Source organism: Malus sylvestris, chromosome 6 (genome assembly GCF_916048215.2).
Source record: "Malus sylvestris chromosome 6, drMalSylv7.2, whole genome shotgun sequence".
NCBI classification, from domain to species: Eukaryota; Viridiplantae; Streptophyta; class Magnoliopsida; order Rosales; family Rosaceae; genus Malus; species Malus sylvestris.
The window spans coordinates 24,085,926-24,113,743 of record NC_062265.1 but is presented as its reverse complement, the minus strand read 5'-3'; the positions used below and the strand labels follow the sequence as shown (position 1 = coordinate 24,113,743).

At 40.0% G+C, this 27,818-nt stretch overlaps 3 protein-coding genes across 3 annotated transcripts in view; 2 read left to right on the top strand and 1 right to left on the bottom strand.

The window, feature by feature from the left end:
• LOC126625903 (30S ribosomal protein S6 alpha, chloroplastic-like) overlaps positions 1-3,377 on the top strand; it is a 7,073-nt gene extending 3,696 nt beyond the window's left edge. The window contains exon 2 of the mRNA XM_050295024.1: positions 2,949-3,377. Within this exon, the coding sequence (XP_050150981.1) occupies positions 2,949-3,188 (240 nt within the window). The 3' untranslated portion in view covers positions 3,189-3,377. The remainder of the gene's footprint in view (positions 1-2,948) is intronic.
• On the bottom strand, positions 1,787-27,818 carry LOC126625902 (uncharacterized). The gene is made up of 2 exons (XM_050295023.1): positions 26,809-27,818; positions 1,787-2,044 (listed from the first exon to the last, which is right to left on the bottom strand). The coding sequence occupies exons 1-2, from the start codon at positions 27,400-27,402 to the stop codon at positions 1,883-1,885; spliced, it is 756 nt and encodes a 251-aa protein (XP_050150980.1). The 5' UTR covers positions 27,403-27,818; the 3' UTR covers positions 1,787-1,882.
• Positions 20,798-23,382, top strand: LOC126625900 (probable E3 ubiquitin-protein ligase RHA4A). Its single transcript, XM_050295021.1, has 3 exons — positions 20,798-21,202; positions 21,580-21,665; positions 22,603-23,382. The coding sequence occupies exons 1-3, from the start codon at positions 20,951-20,953 to the stop codon at positions 23,066-23,068; spliced, it is 804 nt and encodes a 267-aa protein (XP_050150978.1). The 5' UTR covers positions 20,798-20,950; the 3' UTR covers positions 23,069-23,382.

Genomic DNA, 27,818 nt, shown 5'->3' with positions numbered 1-27,818 from the left:
GTTTTCTCGAATATGAGTAAAGGTTGGGCATGTTTGCTAGTCTACCTTGCCACGAAGCACAGAGGTTGACACACAGGGACTTTCCAATTATCCAGCAGTGGTACTGTTCCTTTACCCTCTCTTCGATTTTTGAGAAAGTAATCATGTTAGGAGTCTGGCTCTCGAGATTCGGAGGGCGGTGCCTCTTCGATTTTGGAGCAAGCAATCTTGTTGGGGGTGTTTTCTCGAATGTGAGTAAAGGTTGAGCATGTTTGCTAGTCTACCTTGCCACGAAGCACAGAGGTTGACACACATGGACTTTCAAATTATCCAGCAGTGGTACTGTTCCTTTACCCTCTCTTCGATTTTTGAGAAAGTAATCATGTTGGGAGTTTGGCTCTCGAGATTCGGAGGGCGATGCCTCTTTGATTTTGGGGCAAGCAATCTTGTTGGGAGTGTTTTCTCGAATGTGAGTAAAGGTTGGGCATGTTTGCTAGTCTACCTTGCCACGAAGCACAGAGGTTGACACACCGGAACTTTCCAATTATCCAGCAGTGGTACTGTTCCTTTACCCTTGTGGGTAATAATATGGTAGCTAGGCCTTCAAAATTTATGTGTCTAAACTTTGTTAGTGTTGTTTCTTTGCTATTCTTTTACCCTTCTTGGTCAGAGCGATGTAGTGAGAGTTGCAAGCTTCACGTGTCTCAACTTTGTCAGAGAACTTTGGCAAAGTTATATGTGGTACCCATGAGCTACTGTTGCGTGTGGGAAGTGGGTGATTGAACAGTACGATTCATGTGCTTTCTACTTCGCCAGAAATCTTCGACAGAATGCCCATAATTTCCGCAAAGCTGAGTGTGCATGTGACAGGTGCTGACAAGGCTGGAAAAGTAGTCTCAACTTTGTCAGAGAACTTTGGCAAAGTTATATGTGGTACCCATGAGCTACTGTTGCGTGTGGGAAGTGGGTGATTGAACAGTACGATTCATGTGCTTTCTACTTCGCCAGAAATCTTCGACAGAATGCTCATAATTTCCGCAAAGCTGAGTGTGCGTGTGACAGGTGCTGACAAGGCTGGAAAAGTAGGTGTCTCTTCGATTTCTGAGATCGGCCCTCGTGGTCTCTGTGTAGCCTAGCTTTTGAGAAAGCAAACCTCTTCGATTTCTGAGATCGGCCCTCGTGGTCTCTGAGCAGCCCAGCTTTTGAGAAAGCAAACCTCTTCGATTTCTGATATCGGCCTTCGTGGTCTTTGAGCAGCCCAGCTTTTGAGAAAGCAAACGCCTCTTCGATTTCTGAGATCGACCCTCGTGGTCTCTGAGCAGCCCAGCTTTTGAGAAAGCAAACGCCTCTTCGATTTCTGAAGCTTTGTCGAGTGCAGATTTTTATAGAGGCTGACATTAAGTTCCAAAGCACACTTGAATATCCACCAGTAGAAGCTCCATTCTTGCACTTCTAAGATCTTGATTTGTCCGACCTCTTCTCTCTTCTACACCTTTGAAAATGTCTGGCCCCTCCGACCGTCGTTTTGACTTGAACCTTGTTGAAGAGGCAGCCCCGCCTTCTCCAGACAACATATGGCGCCCATCCTTCGTCTCCCCTACTGGTCCTCTTACCGTTGGGGATTCCGTGATGAAGAATGATATGACCGCTGCGGTAGTGGCCAGGAACCTTCTCACTCCCAAAGATAACAGACTACTTTCCAAACGGTCTGATGAGTTGGCTGTTAAGGATTCTCTGGCTCTTAGTGTTCAGTGTGCAGGTTCTGTGTCTAATATGGCTCAACGCCTATTTGCTCGAACCCGCCAAATTGAATCATTGGCGGCTGAAGTGATGAGTTTCAAACAGGAGATTAGAGGGCTCAAGCATGAGAATAAACAGTTGCACCGGCTCGCACATGACTATGCTACAAACATGAAGAGGAAGCTTGACCAGATGAAGGAATCTGATGGTCAGGTTTTACTTGATCATCAGAGATTTGTGGGTTTGTTCCAAAGGCATTTATTGCCTTCGTCTTCTGGGGCTGTACCGCGTAATGAAGCTCCAAATGATCAACCTCTGATGCCTCCTCATTCTAGGGTTCTGTCCAGTACTGAGGCTCCGAATGATCCCCCTCCGGTGCCTTCTCTTTCTGGGGCTCTACCGACTGCCGAGACTTCTCCTAAGCAACTTTTGTGAAGGCTCCCTCTTGTTTGTTTATTTTGACTCAAGTATATGTACATATTTGTAATTTATCGGGGATATCAATAAATAAGCTTTCCTTCATTTCAACGTATTGTGTTAAATCACCAAAACCTTCTTCACTAAGTTCTTTGAATTTTCTTTTGTTGAAGCTTGTATGTTGGAGCTTTGTGAGTGGAGCATGTAGGTTGAGGTAGTGTTCCCTTAATTTCCCGAGCGAGGACAACTTCTCGGTTGGAGACTTGGAAAATCAAAGTCACTGAGTGGGATCGGCTATATGAATCTTAGAACGCCATTGTGTTCTGTCCTGTGTCATGTTAAATACTACACAAGCTATGCCCTTATTTCCTTAATTTATTTTAAATGGTGTGAAAGTTGGCTACTACTGGCAAACCTGATAGATTGTGATTGTTACCCAATAATTCCTGTAATATCAAGAAATGCCAGATTGTATCTTGTCATGCCTCATTTTACCCCTCTGATTTCTAGTCATGCATTTTATGCGTTATTTGTAGCTACGAAGATTCGCAGAACTAGGTTGTGGCTTCCTTTTGATCTCATGATGATGTAATTGAAGTGTCATAGTGTTGGACTAGTCTAGGCTTTTAGACATAGCTATACACCTATGATTGCGCCATGACTGTGTTAACCGTGTAAGAGCTTATTTGAAATAAGATGAATTTTGACACATGCAATTTAATTTAAGCAGCATTACGTTGCCTGCTCAGGTTATAAAACTGTCTGAGTGTAGTTTGTTACAAGGTTTTAATCTGATGATCCTTATTTTGCAGTTGCTAATAGCCGGGGGTGGCATGTACGTGGAGGTCTTCAACAGAGGGGTAATTCCACTAGCCTATGGCATCCAGAAGAAAAACAAAGCTGGAGAGTCCAACACTTACCTGGATGGTATCTACCTCCTCTTTACCTACTTCACAAAACCTGAATCTCTTGAAGTTCTTGAAGCAAATCTGAAGGCTGATGATAATGTCATCCGATCGATGAGCTTCAAAATAAGGAAGAGGAAGTACTAGTTTAGTTTGAATCTTTTGTCCATCTCGTCGAGGAAGCCAGGAAAGAAAAAAGTTGCATGTACAACGTAATTTCAGATGTTTTCAACTGTCCATTCGTTCCTTCGTTATTGAGTTTACGATCATTCAGTTTGTTTTGTAACATAATTGAATTAATCACCAAAGGAAAAGTATGCAGTTTCTAGAATGAAATTTGGAGCAGAAACTCGAATGGAAGAATGAAATGTCAACCTTTTTTCTTCAATTCGAATACAGATTGGATGAAAAAAAGCCTAGTTGCTTGCACATAGGTTACCTTCCTAAGTGCTTTGCGCTAAAATGTTGATGGACCGTAGTAGAGAAGGAAGGTATAGATCTCTGCCATGGATGATCTCTTTGGCGACCGTGAAGTCACCGAATGAATTGCCGAATTCGAATTTGAGTGCAGAGGGCGGAGCACACTCTTTAGCCGACTTGCCTTAAGTCCAGGTCTGCTCGAAGGACGAAACGAGTTGGTGCAACCTGGATATAGAAGATGAATCAGGGGACGAAATCATAGAATCAACTCAAAACTTCTGGAATCAATAGAATACTCGTATTTGTTCTGTCGTAGGTTTCATCGCATTGCTCAAATTATCTTTTAGCACAGCAGAATGAGCAATCTCAAGGGTGGGGGTTAGCTTTTTTGGACAAAACTTGATCCAAGTCCATATTTAATTGTCTTGTTTTTAGAACTTCAGCCGAGGGAATTTTATTGATATGAAAAAAAGAAGTTAAATTTAGTTAAGAGACATAAATCTTACTTCTCATAAAACAAGAAAATGAAATACAGAAAAACAGGGGGCATAAATCAAACCCCTGTAAAACCTAAAAGGTAAGAACCTGGCTGCAAGATAAGTTGCAAAACAAAAAGGAAAATCTAAAAGGATGAGGTAAAAATGAAAATCACACATCAAGAAGGGGAGACAAACTTGTGGGCTGCTATGCCCAAAGAAATTTGAATGTAGAAAAGGAATAATTTCAATAAGAGTGGCATACCTAACAAGTGAAAACGAAAGCAGCCCTAAATCGGCTATTTTGTCAGCAACTACACTTTCTGCTAAAAATGTATGAGGACAACGAAAAACTATGTGCTGCAACCGAACAATACAGTTTTTCTAATGAGTCACCATGTTTTGTTGGAGAGCACTAATTAAAACGCACTTTCCCCTTAATCATAAGCCTATGGTGTCTGCCTTTTTGTAAGTGATAATTATGAAAAGCACAATGACGCAGTCACAACTCACAAGCCGACGCCTAATTTCTACATGCAGAGATTTCATGGCTGCTAAAGGATTACTCAGAAATAAAGTAGGAGCACTTTACTCAGTAAAAACAAAATGTGTGAAATAAGATATAGCTAATAGTTTTTACTCAGTAGGAGCACTTTATACAAGCTATATCAACTTCTCAACAAATAAAAAGGCAATATCGAGGAGGTATGAATTCAACTGAATACTTCTAGTACAGAATAAATTTTCTTAACTGCTTGAGTTATAGGTTATTATTTAGTGAGATTATATTAATTAAAAGTACAATGACACCAACTCAAATGTAAGATCCCACATCGTCCAGGGGAGTGATCCTTATATATATATATTCTCATCCCTACCTAGCATGAGGCATTTTGGGAGCTCATTGGCTTCGGGTTTAATCGAAACTCCAAAGTTAAGCGAGTAGCGCGCGAGAGCAATCCCATGATGGATGACCCATTGGAAAGTTCTCGTGTGAGTTCCCAGAAACAAAACCGTAAGGGCGTAGTCGAGGCCCAAAGCAGACAATATCGTGCTACGGTGGTGGAGCGGACCCGAGATGTGGTGGACCTAGGGCTGGGATATGACATATTGGTATCAGAGCTTAACCCTGGCTGTGGTGTGCCGACGAGGTCGTCGGGCCCCTTAAGGAGGTGGATTGTAAGATCCCACATCGCCCAGGGGAGTGATCTTTATATGTATATTCTCATCCCTACCTAGCATGAGGCATTTTGGGAGCTCACTGGCTTTAGGTTCCATCGGAACTTCGAAGTTAAGCAAGTAGCGCGCGAGAGTAATCCCATGATGAGTGACCCACTGGAAAGTTCTCGTGTGAGTTCCCAGATACAAAACCGTGAGGGCGTAGTCGGGGCCCAAAGCGGACAATATCGTGCTACGGTGGTGGAGCGAGCCTGGGATGTGATAGATTTCCACATCGCCCAGGGGAATAATCCTTAAATGTATATTCTCATCCCTACCTAGCACGAGGCATTTTGAGAGCTCACTGACTTCGGAGTTCATCGGAACTCGGAAGTTAAGCAGGTAGCGCACGAGAGTACTCCTATGATGGGTGACCCATTGGGAAGTTCTCGTATGAGTTCCCATAAATAAAACCGTGAGCGGCGTGGTTGGGGCCTAAAGCGGACAATATTGTGCTACAGCGGTGGAGCAGGCTCGGGATGTGGTGGAGTCAAGATGTGACAATTTGGTATCAGAGCCTAACCTTGGCTGTGGTGTGCTGACGAGGACGTTGGGCCCCTAAAGGGGTAGATTGTAAGATCCCACATCGTCCAGGGGTGTGATCCTTAAATGTATATTCACATCTCTACCTAGCACAAAGCCTTTTAGGACATCATTGGCTTCGGAGTTCATCAGAACTCGAAAGTTAAGCGAGTAGCGCACGAGAGCACTCCCATGATGGGTGACCCACTAGGAAGTTCTCGTGTGAGTTCCCAGAAACAAAACCGTGAGGGTATGGTTGAGGTCCAAAGCGGACAATATCGTATTATGGCGGTGGAGCGGGCTCGAGATGTGGTGGACCCTGGGTCGGGATGTGACATCAAATCTCAACATTTCATAAGATATGTGGATCAGGACAATTACTGTATTCTAAATTTGGGAAGGGGTGGCACTGTAAGTGGGAATTTGGGTTTAATTACGAAATTGCCATATATTTTTAATTTTAATTTTATTTATGTAAATATGGGTTATATCGTGGGTTTGGCCTTGTGGTGTTCCTTAGTTGGAGTAATGTCTTTACCTATTTATGCATGTACTATGTCTGACACAATTAGTTGTGATCCATTTAAACATATCTGGTTTCTTTAGGGTTAACAGTTTCATTAGTGGGCAAAGATCATTTTCATGAATAAATATTAAATAGTGGGTTGAATGCCATAATATGTAACCACAACTAGTTGGGACTCGTTTGGCAAATGCTTTTAAACGATATGAGAGCGCTTTCACATAAAATATTTTTGGAACCAAACGTTAGTAAAACTGCAAGTTAATTCTGGAAAAACACTTAAAGTGCTTTTGGAACCCAAAAACATTTCATCTAAAAAAAATTTCAGTCATTTAAAAGTATTTACCAAACGAACCAGTATTGTTGTTGAAAACAAATGTATTTCTTTTTTAATATTGCTCTAATTTCATTTTAAGGAGAGAATAAACATAATTTCTTTTTCTTGCACAAATAAATGGTATTAAAACTTTTAATATATTTTTTATTTACATGATAAATTTCTTGACTCGTTGCAGTGCACTGGCATTAATACTTGTTTAATACTATATGTTGCCTGTCTCATAAGTCATGACGGTTTAGTGGTTCCAAATGAATGAGGTTTCCGACGGGGCAAGAGATAAATGAATGAGGATCCTCTTTGTGAGGATCTCGGGAATCCTCCAATTACGTCTGTTTATCGTACATCGTGCAGTTAGAAATCATTGTAAATTTTTTTATTTAAAATTGAATATAAATAGTACCTGACGAAAACTAGCCGCACGATGTACGATGAACGAAGGTAATTGAAGGATCTTCAGGATCCTCATAAAGATGATCCAGAGGGGATCCTCATTCGAGATAAATAATGTGTTAACAAATCAAATGATGAGAAAAAGCTGAGTACAAACTCTGATCATTATTTCATTGAATGAAATGAAAGAAGAAATATTACATATTACCAAAACAACTACATTATGGGATGAACTATATCTTGCCAAGTCGTGAATCATGATCTATACAAAGTTATAATAGGTGTATTTACAAAAAGGATAATGCTAGAGAGATCAAAATTTTGAACCAAATTTGTAAACCAAATGATATGTCACCAATAAGAAATAAGTACGTTAATCGACATTTAAATAATAATTCAATTATCAACATCTATATTATTTGGTTTACAAAATTTAGTTTAAAAATTTAATTTCCCTAACATTACCCTTATAAAAATCCGATGAGCAATCTTAAATCCTAATAACAAGTAAAAGCTAATTATTCCTAAAACATAAAATATAAAAAGTACTCGATACAAAAATAAACCAAATTACTAAATCGCTAACTTTTCCAACACAACGAACCCCACGGCAACATCGGTCACAATTTAGAAAGTTTGAACACGAGTTAGTGCTACCCTTTAGTTAATAGCTGGAGAATCTGATTGTGCTGCAGTACGAGATATTATCTTCGACCCACTTTGTGCGAAAGAGCTTTCTTCATGATCCACCACTAGCACTACCACTGAAACCTCCTCAACTCAATCATGGGACAATACACCCCCAACCCAAAGATAAAGCATATATAAAATAACACAAGTTGAACCAACAAAGAACATAAAATTCATGTGAAATACATAAAATATATGGCAGAAAGGTGATGAACTGCAGAAAGTTTGTTCTGAAATCCTCTAGTTGTAGACCAAGATTCTTTGTTTCTTTTGTATTTCTTTTTGGTCGTGCTTGCATAAGTGGTTGAATTAAAGAATAATTTGGGTCTACTCTTCGTACAATATAGGAGAGAATTTGGATGCTTTGTTCTTGTTCTTAGGAAACTAATGAAAATGGCTTGAAAACTTAGAGTTTTAATGATAAGGACAAAATAAAGGGTAAAGTGAATAGTACCAGGATTGACTTTTAGTGTAAAAATATGGTTTTTCGTTAAAGTGAATAATATCAGAAGCTTTTCGTTAAAGTTCCCTTCTTCTTTTCATCCATATCTTATAAACATGCTCAAACAGTTCCCCACATTACATATTTGAAGCTACTATTCTAATTTGTGCACCTGTAAAATTTAGTCTTGGTGCTAATTAGATACGCACTTGAAAGTCTTTGGCATGCTTCTTCAACATAAAAGAATGAAAAAAGGCCAAATTGCTGGTTGCTTGGTGGTGGTTTTCGAGTGGAGAAAGAAATTAAAACGGGAATATCAAAGTAACGGCACATGTTGCGGTATGCTTTCAAAGTGATTCATAAACTACCTTTATTTAGTACGACTCTCAATCCCTTAAAGCAAGTCCACCCCTAAAAAAATATGTCAGCACCTAGCTCATTTAATCTACTCAGTGAACAGTGATAGACCCCAATGAACAGTAATAGGCCAAATGCATCTCCATCCCTAAAAAATGCGCTGGCACAAACGATTTCTACCCCTACAAAATGCGTTGGCACCCAGCCCATTTAAAATATTATTACATTTTTTATAAAATAATAAATAAATAATAGTTTTAATTTCGGATAGAATTTTTAACCAATCTCGTCACGCCACGTGTCATTATTATAATAAAATTACAAAACTCATCAAATAAACTTAAAAAAACACACTAAATAAACTAAGAACTTTATTGTTACACTACAAGCTCATTTTAATTATCTTGACCTTGTTGCAATCCTCATTGGTGCTCAATCAAGTCATTTTGTAGGGATGTAGGGTTTATATGGACAAAAAAAGAAAGGATGACGTTCTTGGTATTTTTTTTACAGAAAAAGTATATGAAAGCTTTGGTAGAAAGTGTTGAAAATATTGAAATATGGTGTAAGGTGGAAGATGATGGTTAGGTATTTATAGGAATTTTTTTTAAATTTTTTTATGACTAATGAAAAGTGCTTGAAAACTTTGGGTTTTAACGATAAGGAAAAAATAAAGGGTAAAGTGAATAGTACCAGGTTTGACTTTTTAGTGTAAAAATGTGGTTTTTCATTAAAGTGAACAGTACTGCGGGCTTTTCGTAAAAACTCCCATTTTTTTAAACAAATTTTAATTAATTTTTTTATAAATTTTAATTTAGGTAATTAATCTGGACCGTTGGATTTGAAAAAAAATTCAAATCCAACAGCCTATACGTTGACACGTGGCCAACGGTCATAATTCTAACCTTTGTGCCTTTTGTTTTTAATTTTTGGGGGAAAAATGTGGACCGTTGATCTTTGGATCGGATGGTCCAGATCAAGTCACGTCACTAGCCGTTGGATGTCAAATTCAAAATTTTTTTATCGTTGGAAATCCAACAGCCCAGGACGAGCCATGTGGCCTCCCATCAGTTCGGCTTAGTGCGCCTGTGCAAGCGGGCCCACCTCTGATTTCTTGTCGACGAAGCACGCCTAGTCGTGCGTGCTTCCCACAGGCCTGGCGCAAAAAAAATTTAACATGACCTCCGAAGTCACGCTGGTGTCAGCATGACGTCAAATGGGTCTTCCTATGGGTCTGTCGATTTTAAGCTAGGTGCCGTCCTATCCACATGGATTGGAGGGGATTGGTTGGGTGCTAGGCCAAAAATGGTGCTGGGTGCTGGCCTAAAAGTCCCCGTGGACTTGCTCTTACTGTAGCCTTCTTTACCTTTGACGTATATGTACTAATAGCTCAAAATAAGAACAATAATGCTTTCACTTTTTGTTACACCGAAGTTTGTGCATTACAAGAAAAATGAACAATTGTCACTACTTGCGTGGTGATCAGTGTTGGGATAACAAACAACGTGTATGAAAAATAAAAAAAATAGGGTTCTAGTGTATAATCCGTCCCATTTATTTCTTTATTTTACTTCTATATTGCTGCTTTTATAATGATTTCTATTATATTTGAGTGTAAAATTGTCCCACCCCTTTTTATGTGTGTCAAACTCCTTAACTAATTTGTTTAGCCCTTAAACCTAGCTAAAGAGACCTCTCTTTTTTGTTAATCTTTTCAACTCACTGCATATCGAATTCAAACATTCTTCCTGTTAGAACAAGTCACAATTCCAGTTCGGATACAACTACCTGAGTTTGTTGTGTTGATCTTTATGCCTTATCCAAGAAGAAGCTGGCTAGGTCTAGGATTGTTTTCAAATGTTTGTTATACTTTTTTGATGGCTGATAGTTTGTCTTTCGTTTGTGTTGTAAATTTGAAGTTCAAATTTGCCATGTAAGTAGGGTTTTCAAACCCTTCATGTAATACTGTTATAAATACAAGCAACCCATCCCTGTGACGGTATGCAATTGAAGTGAAAAAACCTCTAGTGTTCTACGTTTAACATGGTAATATCGTTTTTGAAAAAACAAAAGACTAGCTAGAGGGACCAAATCAGATGGAGAAACACTAAGAATGTTAGGTTGCACATCTTAACATATACCAACAAATTTGATGTCCATTGGTGAACATGCAGGCCTAATTATATATAATTATGGGTCTGGTCACATGATCTATGGACCAAAACTATATCTATAAGGTGGAGAGGTGTGTCAATCAGTTCAAGTTGAGACAAACCACCATCTATGCTAACAACAGCCTAACTCTTTGCATAAATATTTCTCTATCGCTTTGTAGGTTTGTTAGGTCATCGACCTGCCAACCATGGACTACCAGATCGACCAACAGCTCGCTTAATCAAGACCAATGCACTAACTTGGCCTAAACCAACATTTACACCTAATTACACAGTAACTTTCTTCTTCTTCTTTCCTTTTTTAATTGAATTCAACATTATACTATAAAACATGGAATTGAAAGAATTTATGATATAATGTTTTGGGTCCCTGGTGTTACTGTGGAGCAATTTAGGCCTCACTTGGTGTGAGGACTGAGGACCCCATGTTTTAGAGATATTCTGATAGACATGGGTTTCCCATCATTGAAGTTAAAGAAGGAATGTAATACCAACATAGCATCATGTAAATTTGATCTCTAGAAAGCTTATTGCTTTAGTTTGTTATTTTATTTCTTTGATAAGATTAACAAAGGTATTATGTGTCCTTTCCCCAATCTAAAAGCAATCATTATGTATACCTTGCCCTTTGTGAGCTCTCTCTCTCTCTCAAGCCAAAAGAAATTCAGAGTCAAAATAGATATTTTGGTTCTATTTATCCATTCGAAGACAGTTAAAAAAGGGAGATGTTTTTTACTTGCTAAAAAAGTCATTTTGCACTCTTTATAAGCATATCCAAGTTTGTAAATATAGCAAATTGAGAGTATAATATGACTTTTTAGAATGCAAAATAGCAACATCCTAAATAAAAAGGGCATATGATCTACTTGCAAGCTCTAAGAAGCCTTTATCTGATTGATCAACACTCATTTACCAATTGATTATAATACTCATTGAACTCTTATTAAATTATAGGGTTTAAGTTTCAGAGACTTAAAACCCTAAAATATGAACCCTAATTAGCGAGTTCACCCTAAAGTTATAAACCATCTCAGAAAAACGATTAAAGATATTGCCATGCAATCACTAAACTCAACGATGCTTGTGAAAAGATTAAAACTTAAGGTGCGTTTTATAATGATTTGGGTTTTTGTGTTATAGATAAAGAGTGTTTATACCATACTTAGTAGGGCCTTTGTATTTAGACCTTGTATAAATACTCGGGGACTCAAATGTAATTATGTAATAAAGGAAGGGACAAATATGTAATAAGCGAGGAGCCCTTATTCTATAAAAGGGACTTCTCACCCTCACAATGGGGAGGGCCTCACATCCCCTCTCATATTCAAAGAAGCTCATCCTCACATAAGGAAGCTCTCTCTCCCTCTCAATCCTCTCACATATCAGATAAATACAATATCAGTGTGGACGTAGCCCAAACATTGGGGTGAACCACGATACATCTTGTGTTATTTACTTTCTTGCAGATTCACGGTCGGATTTACGTTGTTCCAAGAACCCTCTGGTTTTGTGCATCAACATTTGGCGCCGTCTGTGGGAAACGACACGAAAAGTTGTGTCGGTTCTCTTTCATTTTTTCACCTCCGCCGTGAATCTGCAAAAACCCAAGATCCAAAGCCAAACCCAAAACACAAAAAAACTCTATCTCTCTCTCTCCCTCTCTCTAAAAATCATATTCTTTCTCTCAAAACATCAACCATTTGTCCATTTCAAATCTCCACACAAGACCCAAGTCTTTTTTCTCTCCCAAAACCCATTAAACGCACTAAAGTTCCAATCTTTGATCACCTTCAAGATCTCTTGTTCCACACATGGGTTTTGATACAGCAGCCAGAAGAACCAGGTGAGAGCAGCCAAAGTGGTGTCTCGGCCCGCGAGGGTGAAGCTGATGACGATGTCGGTGATAAACTTTTCGTCGGAGGGGTCGGAGCTCAAGAACCAGGAGAGCAGATCTACAAACTCCAACGCTTTCGCCTCACTCAAATCCCACTTCTTTTCTCTGACAATGGTGTTCGTGAACTCGCGGACTTCCAATACCACGGCACGGATGTGCTTTTCGGACCCGATTCTGAAAGTCCTTTTGAGTTTCCACACTGGGTGCGGCAATCCGAACCTTTCGCTGCTGATTTACACGACGTCGTCGAAAGCCACTGCGAATTTAGCTTCAGGCAAAAAGGGCAGGAGGTAATCCGGGTCGTACCCGAACCCTGCAAGATTTCGCTGTTCTGTTAAGCTTTCGACCATGTCTAATGGAGAAGGAGCTGTTCGCTTCTCCTTACCTGCTTCAAGCACTCTCGTAATCCAAAAGGGAGAGATCACCAAGTGGCCCGTCGACGGCTCCATGGATGCCATCGTTAATCCAGAAAAGAGCGGATGCTTGGAGGTGGTGGTGCATATGGAGCTATACATGGGGCTGCTGGCCCAGATCTTCTGCAAACAAGCTCTCAAACATCCAGAAACAAGCAAAGGAATATGCAGCTTTGATCATGGAAGAACTCGACCCGGACGATGTCGGCTACTCATGGTTGAAAATATAGAAACTCTGTTGCTGCAAGCTCCGGTTAGCCAATTTGTGAGCGTAAACGAAAGCCGGGTTTTGAGTCAGCTTCTGAGCCAGAAGCTAAAGCCGACGCATGAGGATAACCCAATCCGAAGATGCTACCAGAAAACCAAGTACTTCGTGCTAGATAACTGGCAGAGAGTCTGGGTTATGATGCTCTGGCTTGGCATAGTTTCCGGTTTATTTGAAGGGGTGAAATTGGGCAGCGATGCGATCGGAAATGGCGAGTTTGAAAGGTTCAATCGACCACCCACATGGAAAAGCTATGGGTGTGTTTGCTGTAAAGTAAAAGCTACTTTTGCTAAGCTATGGATGTGTTTGCTGTAAAGCAGAAGCTACTTTTGTTTTTGTCGACCACTTACAGGAAAAACTAGATGTGTTTGCTGTAAAGCAGGCACGTAAATCTGCAAAAGCAAGGAATAAAGGGAGGCAGACCATGCATGCTGACCAAACCTGCCTCCACGTGAAGGTTTCCTCCAACAGCTGCACATGTTATCCCACTATCCAACCATATATGTAGCAACTTTTTTTAATAATGTAATTTATTTTTCTTATCTTTCGGAGACATCTGTATAAACCCCATCAGAGGGTAATAAAAAAAATAAAAAAAGCCCAAAATAATGGGCTGGAATGTTACGTTGAGGGCGAAGGCCCATATGCCTAAAAGAGTCAGGCTCTCTATTATCACCAACCAAGTGATCAAAAGTACGCCCAGTACTTCACAATTATTCGGCACCCTGTCGCTATTATCACCAACCAGGTGATCAAAAGTACGCCCAGTACTCCACAATTATTCGGCACCCTGTTGCTATTATCACCAACCAGATGATCAAAAGTACGCCCAGTACTCCACAATTATTCGGCACCCTGCCACTATTATCACGAACCAGGTGATCAAAAGTACGTTCAGTACTCCAAAATTATACATGAGCATCACTCATGTCAATCATACATAAACATTCATGAGCATCACTCATGTCAACATTCATGAGCATCACTCATGTCAACATCCATGAGCATCACTCATGTCAATCAATATAAACATTCATGAGCATCATGCATGTTAATCAGCTTCGAAAGCTTCATTTACAGAGCTCTAGCTTCAAAAGCTTCATTTACAGAGCTCTAGCTTCAAAGCTTCATTTACAAAAGCTCCAGCTTCGAAAGCTTCATTTACAGAGCTCTAGCTTCAAAAGCTTCATTTACAAAAGCAAAAGCTTCATTTACAGAGCTCTAGCTTCAAAAGCTTCATTTACAAAGCTCCATCTTTAAAAGCTTCACTTGCAAAGCTTCTGCCTATAAAAGCTTCAGTGCATGGTATACAAATACCGCTTCTGAACAACCGCCACTCCGGCCCATACATGGTTCGAATTTGAAGTCTCCAGCCAACAGACCCTATTGACTAAAGACTTGGGGGACTACACTATGTACCATATATTGGGCCTCATAAAAAAATACTTGGGGGACTTAGCCCATTATTTATGTACTGAGGAGCGAGCCCTTATTCTATAAAAGGGACTCCCTCACCATCATTAGAGAGCATCGCCGCCAGCTGAGCAACCGTCTCGTCGCGAGCATCACTCCTAACCCATTATTCATATACTGAGGAGCGAGCCCTTATTCTATAAAAGGGACTCCATCACCATCATTAGAGAGCATCGCCGCCTACTGAGCAACCGCCTCGCCACGAGCATCAACTCTAGCCCATATTTATGTATTGAGGAACGAGTCCTTATTCTATAAAAGGGACTCCCTCACCTTCAAACGCCACAAGCCAAGCCAACCAAGGCAACATAAGCCACAAGCAGAGCAGCCTTGCAACATGTGCTACTTCTAGTTGAGCATTATTTCAGATTGGGCACCGCCTCATATCGAGTATCAGTTCTAGACAACATCTAGTTACTTCGGTCCACACATGAACTGAATTTCAAGTCTCCAACCAAAAGACTATCTTGACTGAAGACTTGGGGGACTACTGTTTATACCATACTTAAGGCCTCCGTATTTAGACCTCGTATAAATACTCGAGGGACTCAAATGTAATTATGTAATAAAGGAAGGGGCAAATGTGTAATAAGTGATGAGCTCTTATTCTATAAAATGGACTCCTCACCCTCACAATGGGGAGGGCCTCACATCCTCTCTCATATTCAGAGAAGCTCATCCTCACATAAGGAAGCTCTCTCTCCCTCTTAATCTTCTCAGATCTCAGAGAAATACAATATCAGTGTGGACGTAGCCCAAAAATTGGGGTGAACCACGATACATCTTGTGTTATTTACTTTCTTGCATATTCACGGTTGGATTTACATTGTTCCAAGACCTTTCCGGTTTTGTGCATCAACAAAGAGAAATATATAAATGAGAAAGGAGGAATGGATAAGAGGCTGTGAAAGGGGGTGGGAAACAAATAAAAAGCAATAAATAAAAAGAAAATATTGAAAGTGAAAAACATTTTACATTTGACTAATCGAGTTCGACCTGGATTGCTTGTTTCCAGTTTGACCAATCGGCTCTACGTCGGCATTCATTGATGGAATGTGGTTCAATGTCATCGCTAAGCATAATGTCAGTAGCTATTGAGTACGCGAATGCATTGTCGACGATCATCTCTTTCCTATTCCAAACTTCATTCAATACTATGTAATGGACTGAAATCTCTCAATTCTCGGGAGGCTGGCATGTTTCGTTTAAATCATCACCGTAATCTAGAATAACCTCATGCGTTGGAACAGATGAGTAAGCGATGGTCGGATTCAAACTAGGGTCACTAGTTGGTGTCATTTTCCTCTTCTGAGGTTGTGAATCCTTTGAACCAAGGGGTTTGCCACACTTCAGGGTTAGAGCAGGTGATTGGCTAGCTGCCAATGTACCTTGCCATGTAGAAGGTGCGGCCTCCCCACCCTCGGGGATAGTCCGGCCTTTCTAGGCGAGTTGTTGACTTACGCAGGGTACATCTATCCTTGCAGGTGTGTTTGCAGCGAGTATATGTAATCTTATCACCTTTGCTAGATCATTAAAAGCATCCGGCATGCTTTGAGCAATGCTTTGAATATCTATAATTCATCGCACCTCAGTTTCAGACTGGGCAGTGTGGGGATCTAAATGAGACATAATGGGAGCATACCACGACAATTCGCGGTGTTTAACGGGAATGTTAGTATGCTTATCTCCCCCTAACGACAGAAAGATTATCTCATCAAAGTGACAATCCACAAAATGTGCGGTAAAGAGATCTCCTATCAAGGGTTCTAAGTAGCAAACAATTGATGGTGAATCATAATCAAAATAGATTCCCATTTTTCTCTGAGGACCCATTTTGGTACGTAGTGGCGGTGTTATTGGCACATAAATGGCGCACCCAACACCAGTAAATTCGAGACGTCAGGCTCGTATCCAGTGACCAAATGTAACAGTGAATGTGGTTGGGTAATGGTGGGCCTCAGGCTGACCAACATAGTTACGTGCAATATTGCATAGCCACAGGCAGATACCGGTAGTTTGGTTCTCATAACCAAAGTCTGAGCGATCAATTGAAGGCGCTTTATGAAAGCTTTTGCCAAGCTGTTTTGGGTGTGAACATGGGGTACATGATGTTCCACATCAATCCCCACTGACATGCAATAATCGTCAAAAGTCTGTGACATAAACTCTCCAACGTTATCCAGTCGAATCAACTTAATCGAATAATCAGGGTGGTGAGCCCTAAGCTTAATGATTTGAGCTAGGAGTTTAGCAAATGCAGCGTTGCGTGTGGATAACAGGAAAACATGTGACCATCTTGTCGATGCATCAACCAACACCATAAAGTATCTAAATGGTCCGCAGGTTGGTTGGATAGGTCCACAAATGTCCCCTTGCATCATCTGAAGAAATTTAAGGGGGTCGTGAATAATCTTTATATAGGAGGGATGAGTATTCAACTTCCCTAAAGAACACGCTTTGCATGGCGGGAGTCCAACATAGGGATATAACTTATGCATGTGTGAAGATTTGAGGATACGGAGCATCATGTCACGTCCAGGATGTCCCAAACTGTCATGCCAAAGCAACAAAGTGTCCTGGAACTCAGGCATAAGCCCGGCCACACTATAGGCTTATATGCCGTAAATGGTTATGATATACAACCCACTCGGCAAACATTCCAACTTCTCGTGAATATGCTTCTGGCCATATTCGTATGAAGTGATACAAAGAAATTCAGAACCATAATTTTCAATGGTTTCAATATGATATTGATTATCTCGAATATCTCTAAAACTCAGGAACGTTCTTCCGAAACGTGGATAATAGAGTGTCTCCTTAATGGTCAAAATTGTACCATTAGACAACATGATACGTGCCTTTTCGTATCCTTCAATTAGGTTGGATGGGCCTGAGAGAGTTGTCAAATGAGTTTTCTTGGGTATTAAGTTAGTAAAATAGTGTCGTTCACGCAATATGGTGTGCGTGGTTGCACTATCTGCCAGACAACTAACTTCCCCACTAGATATACCTAGAAATAAATTGATTGAATTGGTCACATGTATAAATATAAGTCCATTCATTCAATTAAGCAATTCGAGAACATAATATCCATTCAAATAACAATCCATAATTCAAAACAAACCAAAACCAAACAAATTATTCCAAATACTTAGAAAAATTGTTCAAAATTAAACCATAAACGTAGAAAATAGAGAGGTAGAGCCGGCCACTCCTAGTAGGTTTGTCCACTAGGGGTAAACACCCTAAAACCATATCTAATTAATTCATCCATAGGCGCTGACGCCTCCTGAAAATTCGATATCTCCATTGATGTAGTTGCATCTTCCGGATGATCCATATGTGCAAAGTTAGACTCAGGACGGGAATGATACTTAGCAATAACCTTAAGGGAAGCTCGGCATATGCGTGACCAATGATCCCTTGATCCACAGTGATAGCATATGTCCAGTTCAGTAGAAGTGGGCAAAACGAGAGTTATGCCCTTGTTCTTGAAGTTTGGGGCCTTAGGGGCGAATGGTGGACGCTGCTGGGTCACATTTCTTCCCTTAGGTGCGGCACTCTATTGACCTTGGGGCCGTGGTGGGGCTTGCCGCCCATTGCCACAGTTACGACGATTCTTCCCTTAGGCGCGGCGTTCGAGCCAGTGGGTCACGATTGATAATTCTTCATCAAAAGCTGGTTATTATTTTCAGCGAGAAATAAAACAGAGATCAAAACGGAAAAACTTGGTGAATGTTTGTGCCCTATATTGTTGCTGCAGGACAATATTGGTGGCATGAGAGGTTGAATAGGTCTTTTCCAAGAGATCTGATTCGATTAGTTCCACTTTACAGAATTTCAACAAAGAACGGATTCTACAAACTTCAAAGTTGTATTCATTCACGGACTTAAAGTCCTGGAAGCGAAGATGCAGCTAGTCGTGTCTTGCTTCAGGCAAGTATATATCTCTCTGGTGATCGAAACAGTCAGCCAGAGGGTGTGTGAGTCCTTCTCAGCGAGATACTCAGTCTGCAGTGTATCATAGATGTGTCTTCGAATGAAGATCATTGCAATAGCCTTCTGAGCTTCGTTAACAGGTTTGTCAGCGATAGGTGTCTCGATGGTGGCTCTAATGCCCTTTGCAATCAGATGGAGCTTCATGTCTTGAACCCATTTCAGATAGTTTCTTCCAGAGACTTCTAGAGCAGAGAAATCAAGCTTGTTCAAGTTTGACATGTTCTTAAAACAGAGGGAAAAAAACGTGAGTAGTCATATGGTAAGTCATAGACATATATTGTAAAATATACAAGTTCTATAAACATGTATTGGTTTAATTTATACATGAAAACTACAGGTTTCATGTGGTATGTTTTGAATGAAAACTTTAGGTTTCAAAGGCACTAAATTTGAAACTACAGGTTCAATTTAGTTTTATGAACAATTAGTTCATAATGAGAGGTTCCTGCAAGAAACACATAATACAATAAACTAATTTAAATATAGTGGATTTGAGGTTCTTTGGGGAACTCAAGTTTGAGAGCTTTGTTACTACGAAAGTATGCGACGGTTCAAAGTATACAAATAAATTATTGAATCATTAATGTCCAAAAGTGATCTTCAGGTCAATAATTTGGATTCATTATCAGATTAATGGACTGCATGTCACTTTTAATTAATTCAATAAATCAAGCCATACGAGGTCGATTGTAGAACCTAAATAATATTAAAATAATATTATTGGATAAAAAATATAGCCCTAAAAATATATTAGGCTGGGTGCCGTGAGTAGGCAAGGCCTTAAAGGCCTCGGGAGTGGGCTGCAAGCCACGGGTCAGGGGTGTAGGCCCAGCCTTGAAGGCTAGCATGTTGGACCAGGGGGGCTAGGCACGGGAGCAAGGCCCAGCATGCATAAAAGCTTGCGGGCGTTGGCGTGGGCAGGGCTGTAGACCCGTGGTGAGAGAACCCAAACCACAACAAGGTGCCACGGTGGTGTGCACTTTTCCCATAGGGTTTAGGAAACCCTAAATATGCTTCTAATTTATTTTATATAATTTGAATCACATATTCCACATAACAATTTAATTGTGCGATGCATGAAACAAATATATAAACATATTACAATACATATATATATATATATATATATATATATATATATCATAAGAAAAATATAAACATAGAGGGGTTCATGCATCATGGGGAATGTTTTCATGTTTCGTGGACGTTTCAAATATCTTCTTTTATTTTAAGCGTACCTGATTAGTAGAAAATGAATAAGCCTTTGAATTTGGTGAATGATAGCCTTCTCCTACGATGTGTCAATTCCTCAGCTTTTGGAAAAAGCGTGCTAATAACATGTTGTAGGCCTATTTGATTGAATGATCTAGGGTTTATAGAGAGAGAGGGGGCCGACTATGGTTAGAGAGAAGAGAGAGTGATTTAATTGTGAGGTGTGTTTGATTTACCTCATTGTGCCTTTATTTATAGTAATAGGATAGGTAAAAATCTTTCTCTTTAGGATTACAACATTTAATAGGTAATCTACTCCTAATAGGAATATAAGATACGTTCTCATATCTACTAGGGTTTACACAATCACATTCATATTCTAAATATGACTGCAACACTTGATATAATTTGAAATAATTTTAATTTTAATTCACTTTTTTCATCATTTAATAGTTATCCTAATTTATCTATTCTATTAAGAGAACCCTCCTTGTCAAATTTTTTCCCTTTTTTCCTATTTTGCCCTCACTTTTGATACACACTATTGACAAAAGGAGGGCAAAATAGTAATTTTGTACCTTTTGACAAAATGACAATCATATCCCTATTTTTCCTATTTTACCCTCTTTTTTTTAGAAAATGACAATCATATACTTATTTTTCCAATTTTACCCTCACTTTTGATACACAGTATTTACATAAGGATGACAAAACAGTAATTATCTAATATTAAAAAAAAATACACAATTATTAAGATAAATTGTTCACACACACAAAGTATGTGCTCTCTATTTAAGAATTCCCTTTGTACTAGATAGTGAGATAAGCTCTGTCTTAAAATATGAACCAAATTGTTTAATTAGGTGGGATCATATAAAATCAAATAAGATTTAACATGATCAACTATATATATATATATATATATATATATAAAAGAGAATGACTGTGTATATAATAATATTATATAAAAACCCTCTACATACCACACCAACTTCTCTCCATTACAGTCATCAACAAGGCGTTTCTGATTCCTACATATATTGAGCTAATTAGTAACAGGCAAAATAATCTCTCCAGGTTTTGGAAGCTAGGTGATAAGATATGGCCAGTCTTCCTCAAACTCCAAACAGCACTAGTAATTCTCACCTTTATCCTCAAGCACTCCAACTTAAACTTTACCAGGCCTTCATATTCTCGATTCCTATCCTTTTTTCCATCATCCTTTTTCTCCTCTTCTACTTGTTCTACCTCAAAAGAAGGGCTTCCGCTCTCTTATCATCTTCTCAACCAGTTCTTCCAAGGAGTAATAACTATAATCTTCAAGCTGCACCTACCACATATTATGTTTCCACTGTAAGTCTCTCTCTCTCTCTCTCTCTCATAACATTAACATAGATGCATGCATACAAACTAACAAATTATTGGTGAAGCTGGGTAAGGTGATGGTAAGAGTAGGCTAGATATATTGCGTTTGAAACCCTTCTTTGTAATAATAAAAAAAAAAAAGCAAAAGATTCCGTAACGATTTAATACTATTTGTGTTATAACTTATGCTTAAATATATCTTGAGTTCCAATTGCAGACCTATAGCATCGATCGTGTTCGTACGCACGATTGTATTAACAAAGCAACATATTCATACAACAATTTGCAGAGTCTGATTATATACATACAGCATCCTTTATTTCCAAATCCAATTTATATCTGATGTTATTACATTATATGTGTAGGATTGTCCGGTGGGTTTGAAGGGGGAGCTCAAGGAGAAGCTTCAAACAATTTTATTTGATGAAGAACAAAGGAAAAAGGATTCACAGTAAGTTTAAATTATTTCTACCATAAACTGTACGTTTTTATCTCTATCATACTTCTACCCAAATCGAATAGATCTTGTATCGAAGACAGCAATGCGGTCCATAATCATCGTGCCATACAACACGTGGCATGTGCCAATATGGTGTCATATCACATCTTGAAGTTGATAAGCCAATATGCACTAATTAGCCAACCATCTTTGGATATTTGAGGAAAAAGAAGCAATTAAACAGTTAAGTTTCCACCTCAAAACTCTTTTAGAAAAGGACACGTCCTGGAAATTATCCTCTAGTTATCATGGCGTTTTATTCTTGCTACCGGTTATGGCCTACAAAGGCCCCGAAGGTAGTTGTAATAGAAGGTTTAAATCTCTACACATGTCAGTTTAGAATCTTACATGGCAACCACTACTTTTCTCAAAAGTGCTTTTGAGAAAGATACCCGTTTAGAAATGTTTTTATAAAAAACAAACATTTATGCTCATAAGTGATTTCAATAAAAACAACTTCTATTCATAATTTGATATAAATGCAGGTGCTTTTTAGAAAGAAAAAAAAAACAAAGAATTTGAAGTATTTTCTAGAAAAAGCACAACCATATATAGTAGTATATTTTTAAATAATTTGAAAGTGTTTCCGGTGCCAAACATCATCAGAAGTACTAAAGAAAATGCTTTTTAGTTCCAAACAGAAGTATAGTATGAGAAGTAGCATATTTGGAGGAGACAAAACGTGAATAAAGTTCAATAAAATTGTGTGTCCAATTGCTTTCTAAGATTCTTCACGGAAAGTGGTTAGCTAACGAACATTGAAATCACGACACCTCACCTACAGCTCAATATTATTAGCTTATTCAACCTCTCATCATGTATTTTTAATTTGGTGTAATTACCAGATTTAAGTTAGGCTAACGTAACCCTAAAATTTGAACTGTGACAGATGCTGTGTTTGCTTGGGGGAATTCGAAATGGAAGAAGAGTTGCTGCAAGTGCGATCATGCAAACACGTGTTTCATGTTGATTGCATACATCACTGGCTGCATAACAACACAACTTGCCCACTTTGCAGATGCACTGTGATTCCAATCAGTACCAAACTTGATAGTCCTGCACCACCACCTGCAGCTGCTGGTGTCCCCGACCCAGTAGTACAACAGCAGCACCATAGCATAATAATATCCCATCAGAGTCCAGGTAGTATTGTATTGTTGGACCAACAAAATCAGCAACAACAGCATCAAACGGGCAATAATGCTATTTCTGGTGTAACAACACCAACTGAAGAAGGTTCATCAAGTGACCAAAGTAGTTCGATTTTAAGGGACTCTGGGTGTTTACCTGGGTACTATACTAATCAAGATTTGAGAGAACTAGTCGTTGTCTATATCCAAACTCATGATTCATAAGTCAAGGCGTGTAAAAGAAAAAAACTTACGTGAGACTGTTCCTGTCACATGACAGTGCTGAATACATGACATAAACCACATTCTCGTGGGACTATTCCTGCATGAGGTGGTGCTGAACGAAAGAAGTCGCATCATAGTGAGAGTCCAGTTTTGGCGGCAACTAGTTAGATGAGAGGGTACGTAGTTATATTTCTAATTAGGGAATGGGAGAGTAGGGGGAAGCTCTTGTATTTTCTTAAACCTCGATGAAGGTGTGCACAAACCTAATTGTCAAAGCCTCAATAAAACTTTGAGCAGTGAAAGTTCACAGCATACATGCCATAATGGGTTTTTTTTTTTGTTTTTTTGTTTTTTTACCCGGATGCAGTGTTAAATGAGCAAGGGGGCCATAGAAACTTCTTTTCGAACGACTCCACTCAAAGTTGTTTGGGAGCATATGCTCCTATCAACTTTACCCGGGACACACAAAAGAAGTACTTTGATCCTATTAGACGGGGGAGGGTGAAGAAGCTAGGACAGAAGGGTAGAGTTCAAGAGAGCAAAATGCGTTTAGGAACGTGGAATATAGGAACCTTAACGGGAAAATCTATGGAAGTAGTGGAAGTTATGGTGAGGAGAAGGATAAATATTATGTGCCTACAAGAAACTAAGTGGGTTGGTAGTAAGGCAAAGGATCTAGAAAACTCAGGGTTTAAACTTTGGTATTCGGGCACAAATAGAACGAGAAACGGTGTTGGCATCATCGTGGACAAGACCTTGGTACAAGATGTTGTAGATGTCAAGAGGGTAGGAGATAGAATCATGGCAATCAAGATTGTAATAGGACAAGAACTTATCAATGTGATTAGTGCGTACGCACCTCAAGTAGGGTTGGATACGAGTTCGAAGGAGAAATTTTGGGAAGATCTTGGAGACTTGGTGCAAGGAATTGCTCAGACGGAGAAGTTATTTATAGGAGGAGATTTAAATGGACACGTGGGCAGGGAGACAGGCAACTATGGAGGTTTTCATGGTGGCCATGGTTTTGGGGAGAGAAACGAGGATGGGGAAGCTATCTTGGATTTTGCAATGGCATATGATCTCTTCTTAGCCAACACCTTCTTTAAGAAGAGAGAAGAACATGTGATCACCTACAAGAGTGGGTCGTCAAAAACACAAATAGATTTTCTTCTAATGAGGAAAGGGGATCGTATAACTTGTAAGGATTGCAAAGTTATACCAGGAGAGAGCGTGGCTAATCAACATCGCTTGTTGGTGATGGATGTACATATCAAAAGAGTAAGACAAAAGAACAAGACTTGGAAGTGCCCAAGGACTAGATGGTGGAATCTAAAAGAAGAAAAACAAGTCATTTTCAAAGAGAAGGTAATCACCCAATGTGTGTGGGATAGAGAGGGGGAAGCTAGCCAAATGTGGGATTCCATGGCTAGTTGTATCCGAAAAGTAGCAAAAGAGGTATTAGGAGAGTCCAAGGGCTTTGCCCCACACCAAAAGGAATCTTGGTGGTGGAATGAGGAGGTACAAACAAAGGTGAAGGCTAAGAAGGAATGTTGTAAAGCCTTATACAAGGAGAGGACCGATGAAAATGGTGAAAGGTATAGAAAAGCGAAGCAAGAGGCGAAGAAAGCTGTCAGAGAAGCTAAGTTAGCGGCTTACGACGATATGTATAAACGACTAGATACCAAAGAAGGAGAGTTGGATATCTATAAACTATCTAGAGCAAGGGAAAAGAAGACAAGGGACCTAAACCAAGTGAGGTGCATCAAGGATGAGGATGGAAAGGTTCTTGCTACAGAGAACGCGGTTAAAGACAGATGGAGAGGTTATTTTCATAATCTTTTCAATGAAGGACATGAAATGAGTGCTTCTTTAGGGGAGTTGAGTAACTCAGAAGAGTGTAGAAACTACTCTTTTTATCGTCGAATCCGGAAGGAAGAAGTGGTTGTAGCTTTGAAGAAGATGAAGCATAAAAAAGCAATAGGCCCAGACGATATACCAATCGAAGTGTGGAAACTTTTGGGAGAGACAGGTATAACATGGCTCACTGACCTTTTCAATAGGATTTTGAAAACGAAGAAGATGCCAAATGAGTGGCGAACGAGCACTTTGGTGCCTATCTACAAGAATAAGGGCGACGTACAAAATTGCATGAACTATAGGGGTATTAAGCTAATGAGTCATACAATGAAGCTCTGGGAGAGAGTCATTGAGCATAGATTGCGGCAAGAGACACGGGTTTCGGACAACCAATTCGGGTTCATGCCAGGGCGCTCAACCATGGAGGCAATCTATCTCTTACGAAGATTGATGGAAAGATATAGAGATGGGAAAAAGGATTTACACATGGTCTTTATAGATTTGGAAAAAGCGTATGATAGGGTCCCAAGAGACATTCTTTGGAGGATTTTAGAGAAGAAAGGAGTACGAGTAGCATATATCCAAGCTATAAAGGATATGTATGAAGGAGCAAAGACTGCCGTAAGAACTCATGAAGGACAAACCGAAAGCTTTCCCATAACTGTAGGATTACATCAAGGCTCATCCTTAAGTCCTTACCTTTTTGCGTTGGTAATGGATGAGTTAACAAGACATATTCAAGATGATATTCCTTGGTGTATGCTTTTCGCAGACGATATAGTGTTGATAGATGAAACTCAGGAAGGGGTAAATGCAAAGCTTAACCTTTGGAGAGAAGTGTTGGAATCTAAAGGTCTTCGACTAAGCCGATCAAAGACAGAATATATGGAGTGCAAGTTCAGTGCAAATGGAGGCCAAAACGAGTTAGGGGTGAGGATCGGAGATCAAGAAATACCAAAGAGCGACCGTTTTCGTTACCTAGGATCTATCTTGCAAAAGAACGGAGAATTAGATGGAGATCTCAACCATAGAATACAAGCTGGATGGATGAAGTGGAAGAGTGCATCCGGCGTGTTATGTGACCGCCGTATGCCACTGAAGCTTAAGGGAAAATTTTATAGGACGGCAATAAGGCCGGCGATGCTGTATGGCACAGAATGTTGGGCGGTGAAACATCAACACGTACACAAAATGGGTGTAGCGGAGATGAGGATGCTTCGTTGGATGTGTGGGCACACAAGAAAGGATAAGATTAGGAATGAGGATATCCGGGGTAAAGTAGGAGTAGCCGAAATTGAAGGAAAGATGAGAGAAAATCGGTTACGGTGGTTTGGACATGTGCAAAGAAGGCCTACTGACGCTCCGATTAGAAGATGCGACGATGGGACAGAGGTTCAGAGCCGAAGGGGTAGAGGAAGACCTAGGAAAACTTTGGAAGAGACTCTAAGAAAAGACTTAGAGTACTTGGATCTAACGAAGGACATGACACAGGATCGAGCACAATGGCGTTCTAAGATTCATATAGCCGATCCCACTCAGTGACTTGGATTTTCCAAGTCTCCAACCGAGAAGTTTTCCTCACTCGGAAAATTAAGGGAACACTACCCCAACCTACATGCTCCACTCAGAAAGCTTCAACATACAAGCTTCAACAAAAGAAAATTCAAAGAACTTAGCGAAGAAGGCTTTGGTGTATTTAACACAATACGTTGAAATGAAGGAAAGCTTATTTATTGATATCCCCGATAAGCTACAAATATGTACATATACATGAGTCAAAATAAACACACAAGAGGGAGCCTTCACAAAGGTTGCTTAGGAGAAGTCTCAGCAGTCGGTAGAGCCCCAGAAAGAGAAGGCACCGGAGGGGGATCATTTGGAGCCTCAGTACTGGACAGAACCCTAGAAGGAGGAGGCATCAGAGGTTGATCATTTGGAGCTTCATTACGCGGTACAGCCCCAGAAGACGAAGGCAATAAATGCCTTTGGAACAAACCTACAAATCTCTGATGATCAAGTAAAACCTGACCATCAGTTTCCTTCATCTGGTCAAGCTTCCTCTTCATGTTTGTAGCATAGTCATGTGCGAGCCGGTGCAACTGTTTATTCTCATGCTTGAGCCCTCTAATCTCCTGTTTGAGACTCATCACTTCAGCCGCCAATGATTCAACTTGGCGGGTTCGAGCAAATAGGCGTTGGGCCATATTAGACACAGAACCTGCACACTGAACACTGAGAGCCAGCGAATCCTTAACAGCTAACTCATCAGACCGTTTGGAAAGTAGTCTGTTATCTTTGGGAGTGAGAAGGTTCCTGGCCACCACCGCAGCGGTCATATCATTCTTCATCACGGAATCCCCAACGGTAAGAGGACCAGTAGGGGAGACGAAGGATGGGCGCCATATGTTGTCTGGAGAAGGCGGGGCTGCCTCTTCAACAAGGTTCAAGTCAAAACGACGGTCGGAGGGGCCAGACATTTTCAAAGGTGTTGAAGAGAGAAGAGGTCGGACAAATCAAGATCTTAGAAGTGCAAGAATGAAGCTTCTACTGGTGGAGATTCAAGTGTGCTTTAGAACTTAATGCCAGCCCTTATAAAAATCTGCACTCGACGGAGCTTCAGAAATCGAAGAGGCGCCTGCTCAGAAATCGAAGAGGCGTTTGCTTTCTCAAAAGCTGGGCTGCTTAGAGATCACGAGGGTTGATCTCAGAAATCTAAGAGGCGTTTGCTTTCTCAAAAGTTGGGCTGCTCAAAGACCACGAAGGCTGGTCTCAGAAATTGAAGAGGCGCTCGCTTTCTCAAAAGCTGGGCTCCCCAGAGACCACGAGGGCCGATCTCAGAAATCGAAGAGGCACCTACTTTTCCAGCCTTGTCAGCACCTGTCACACGCACACT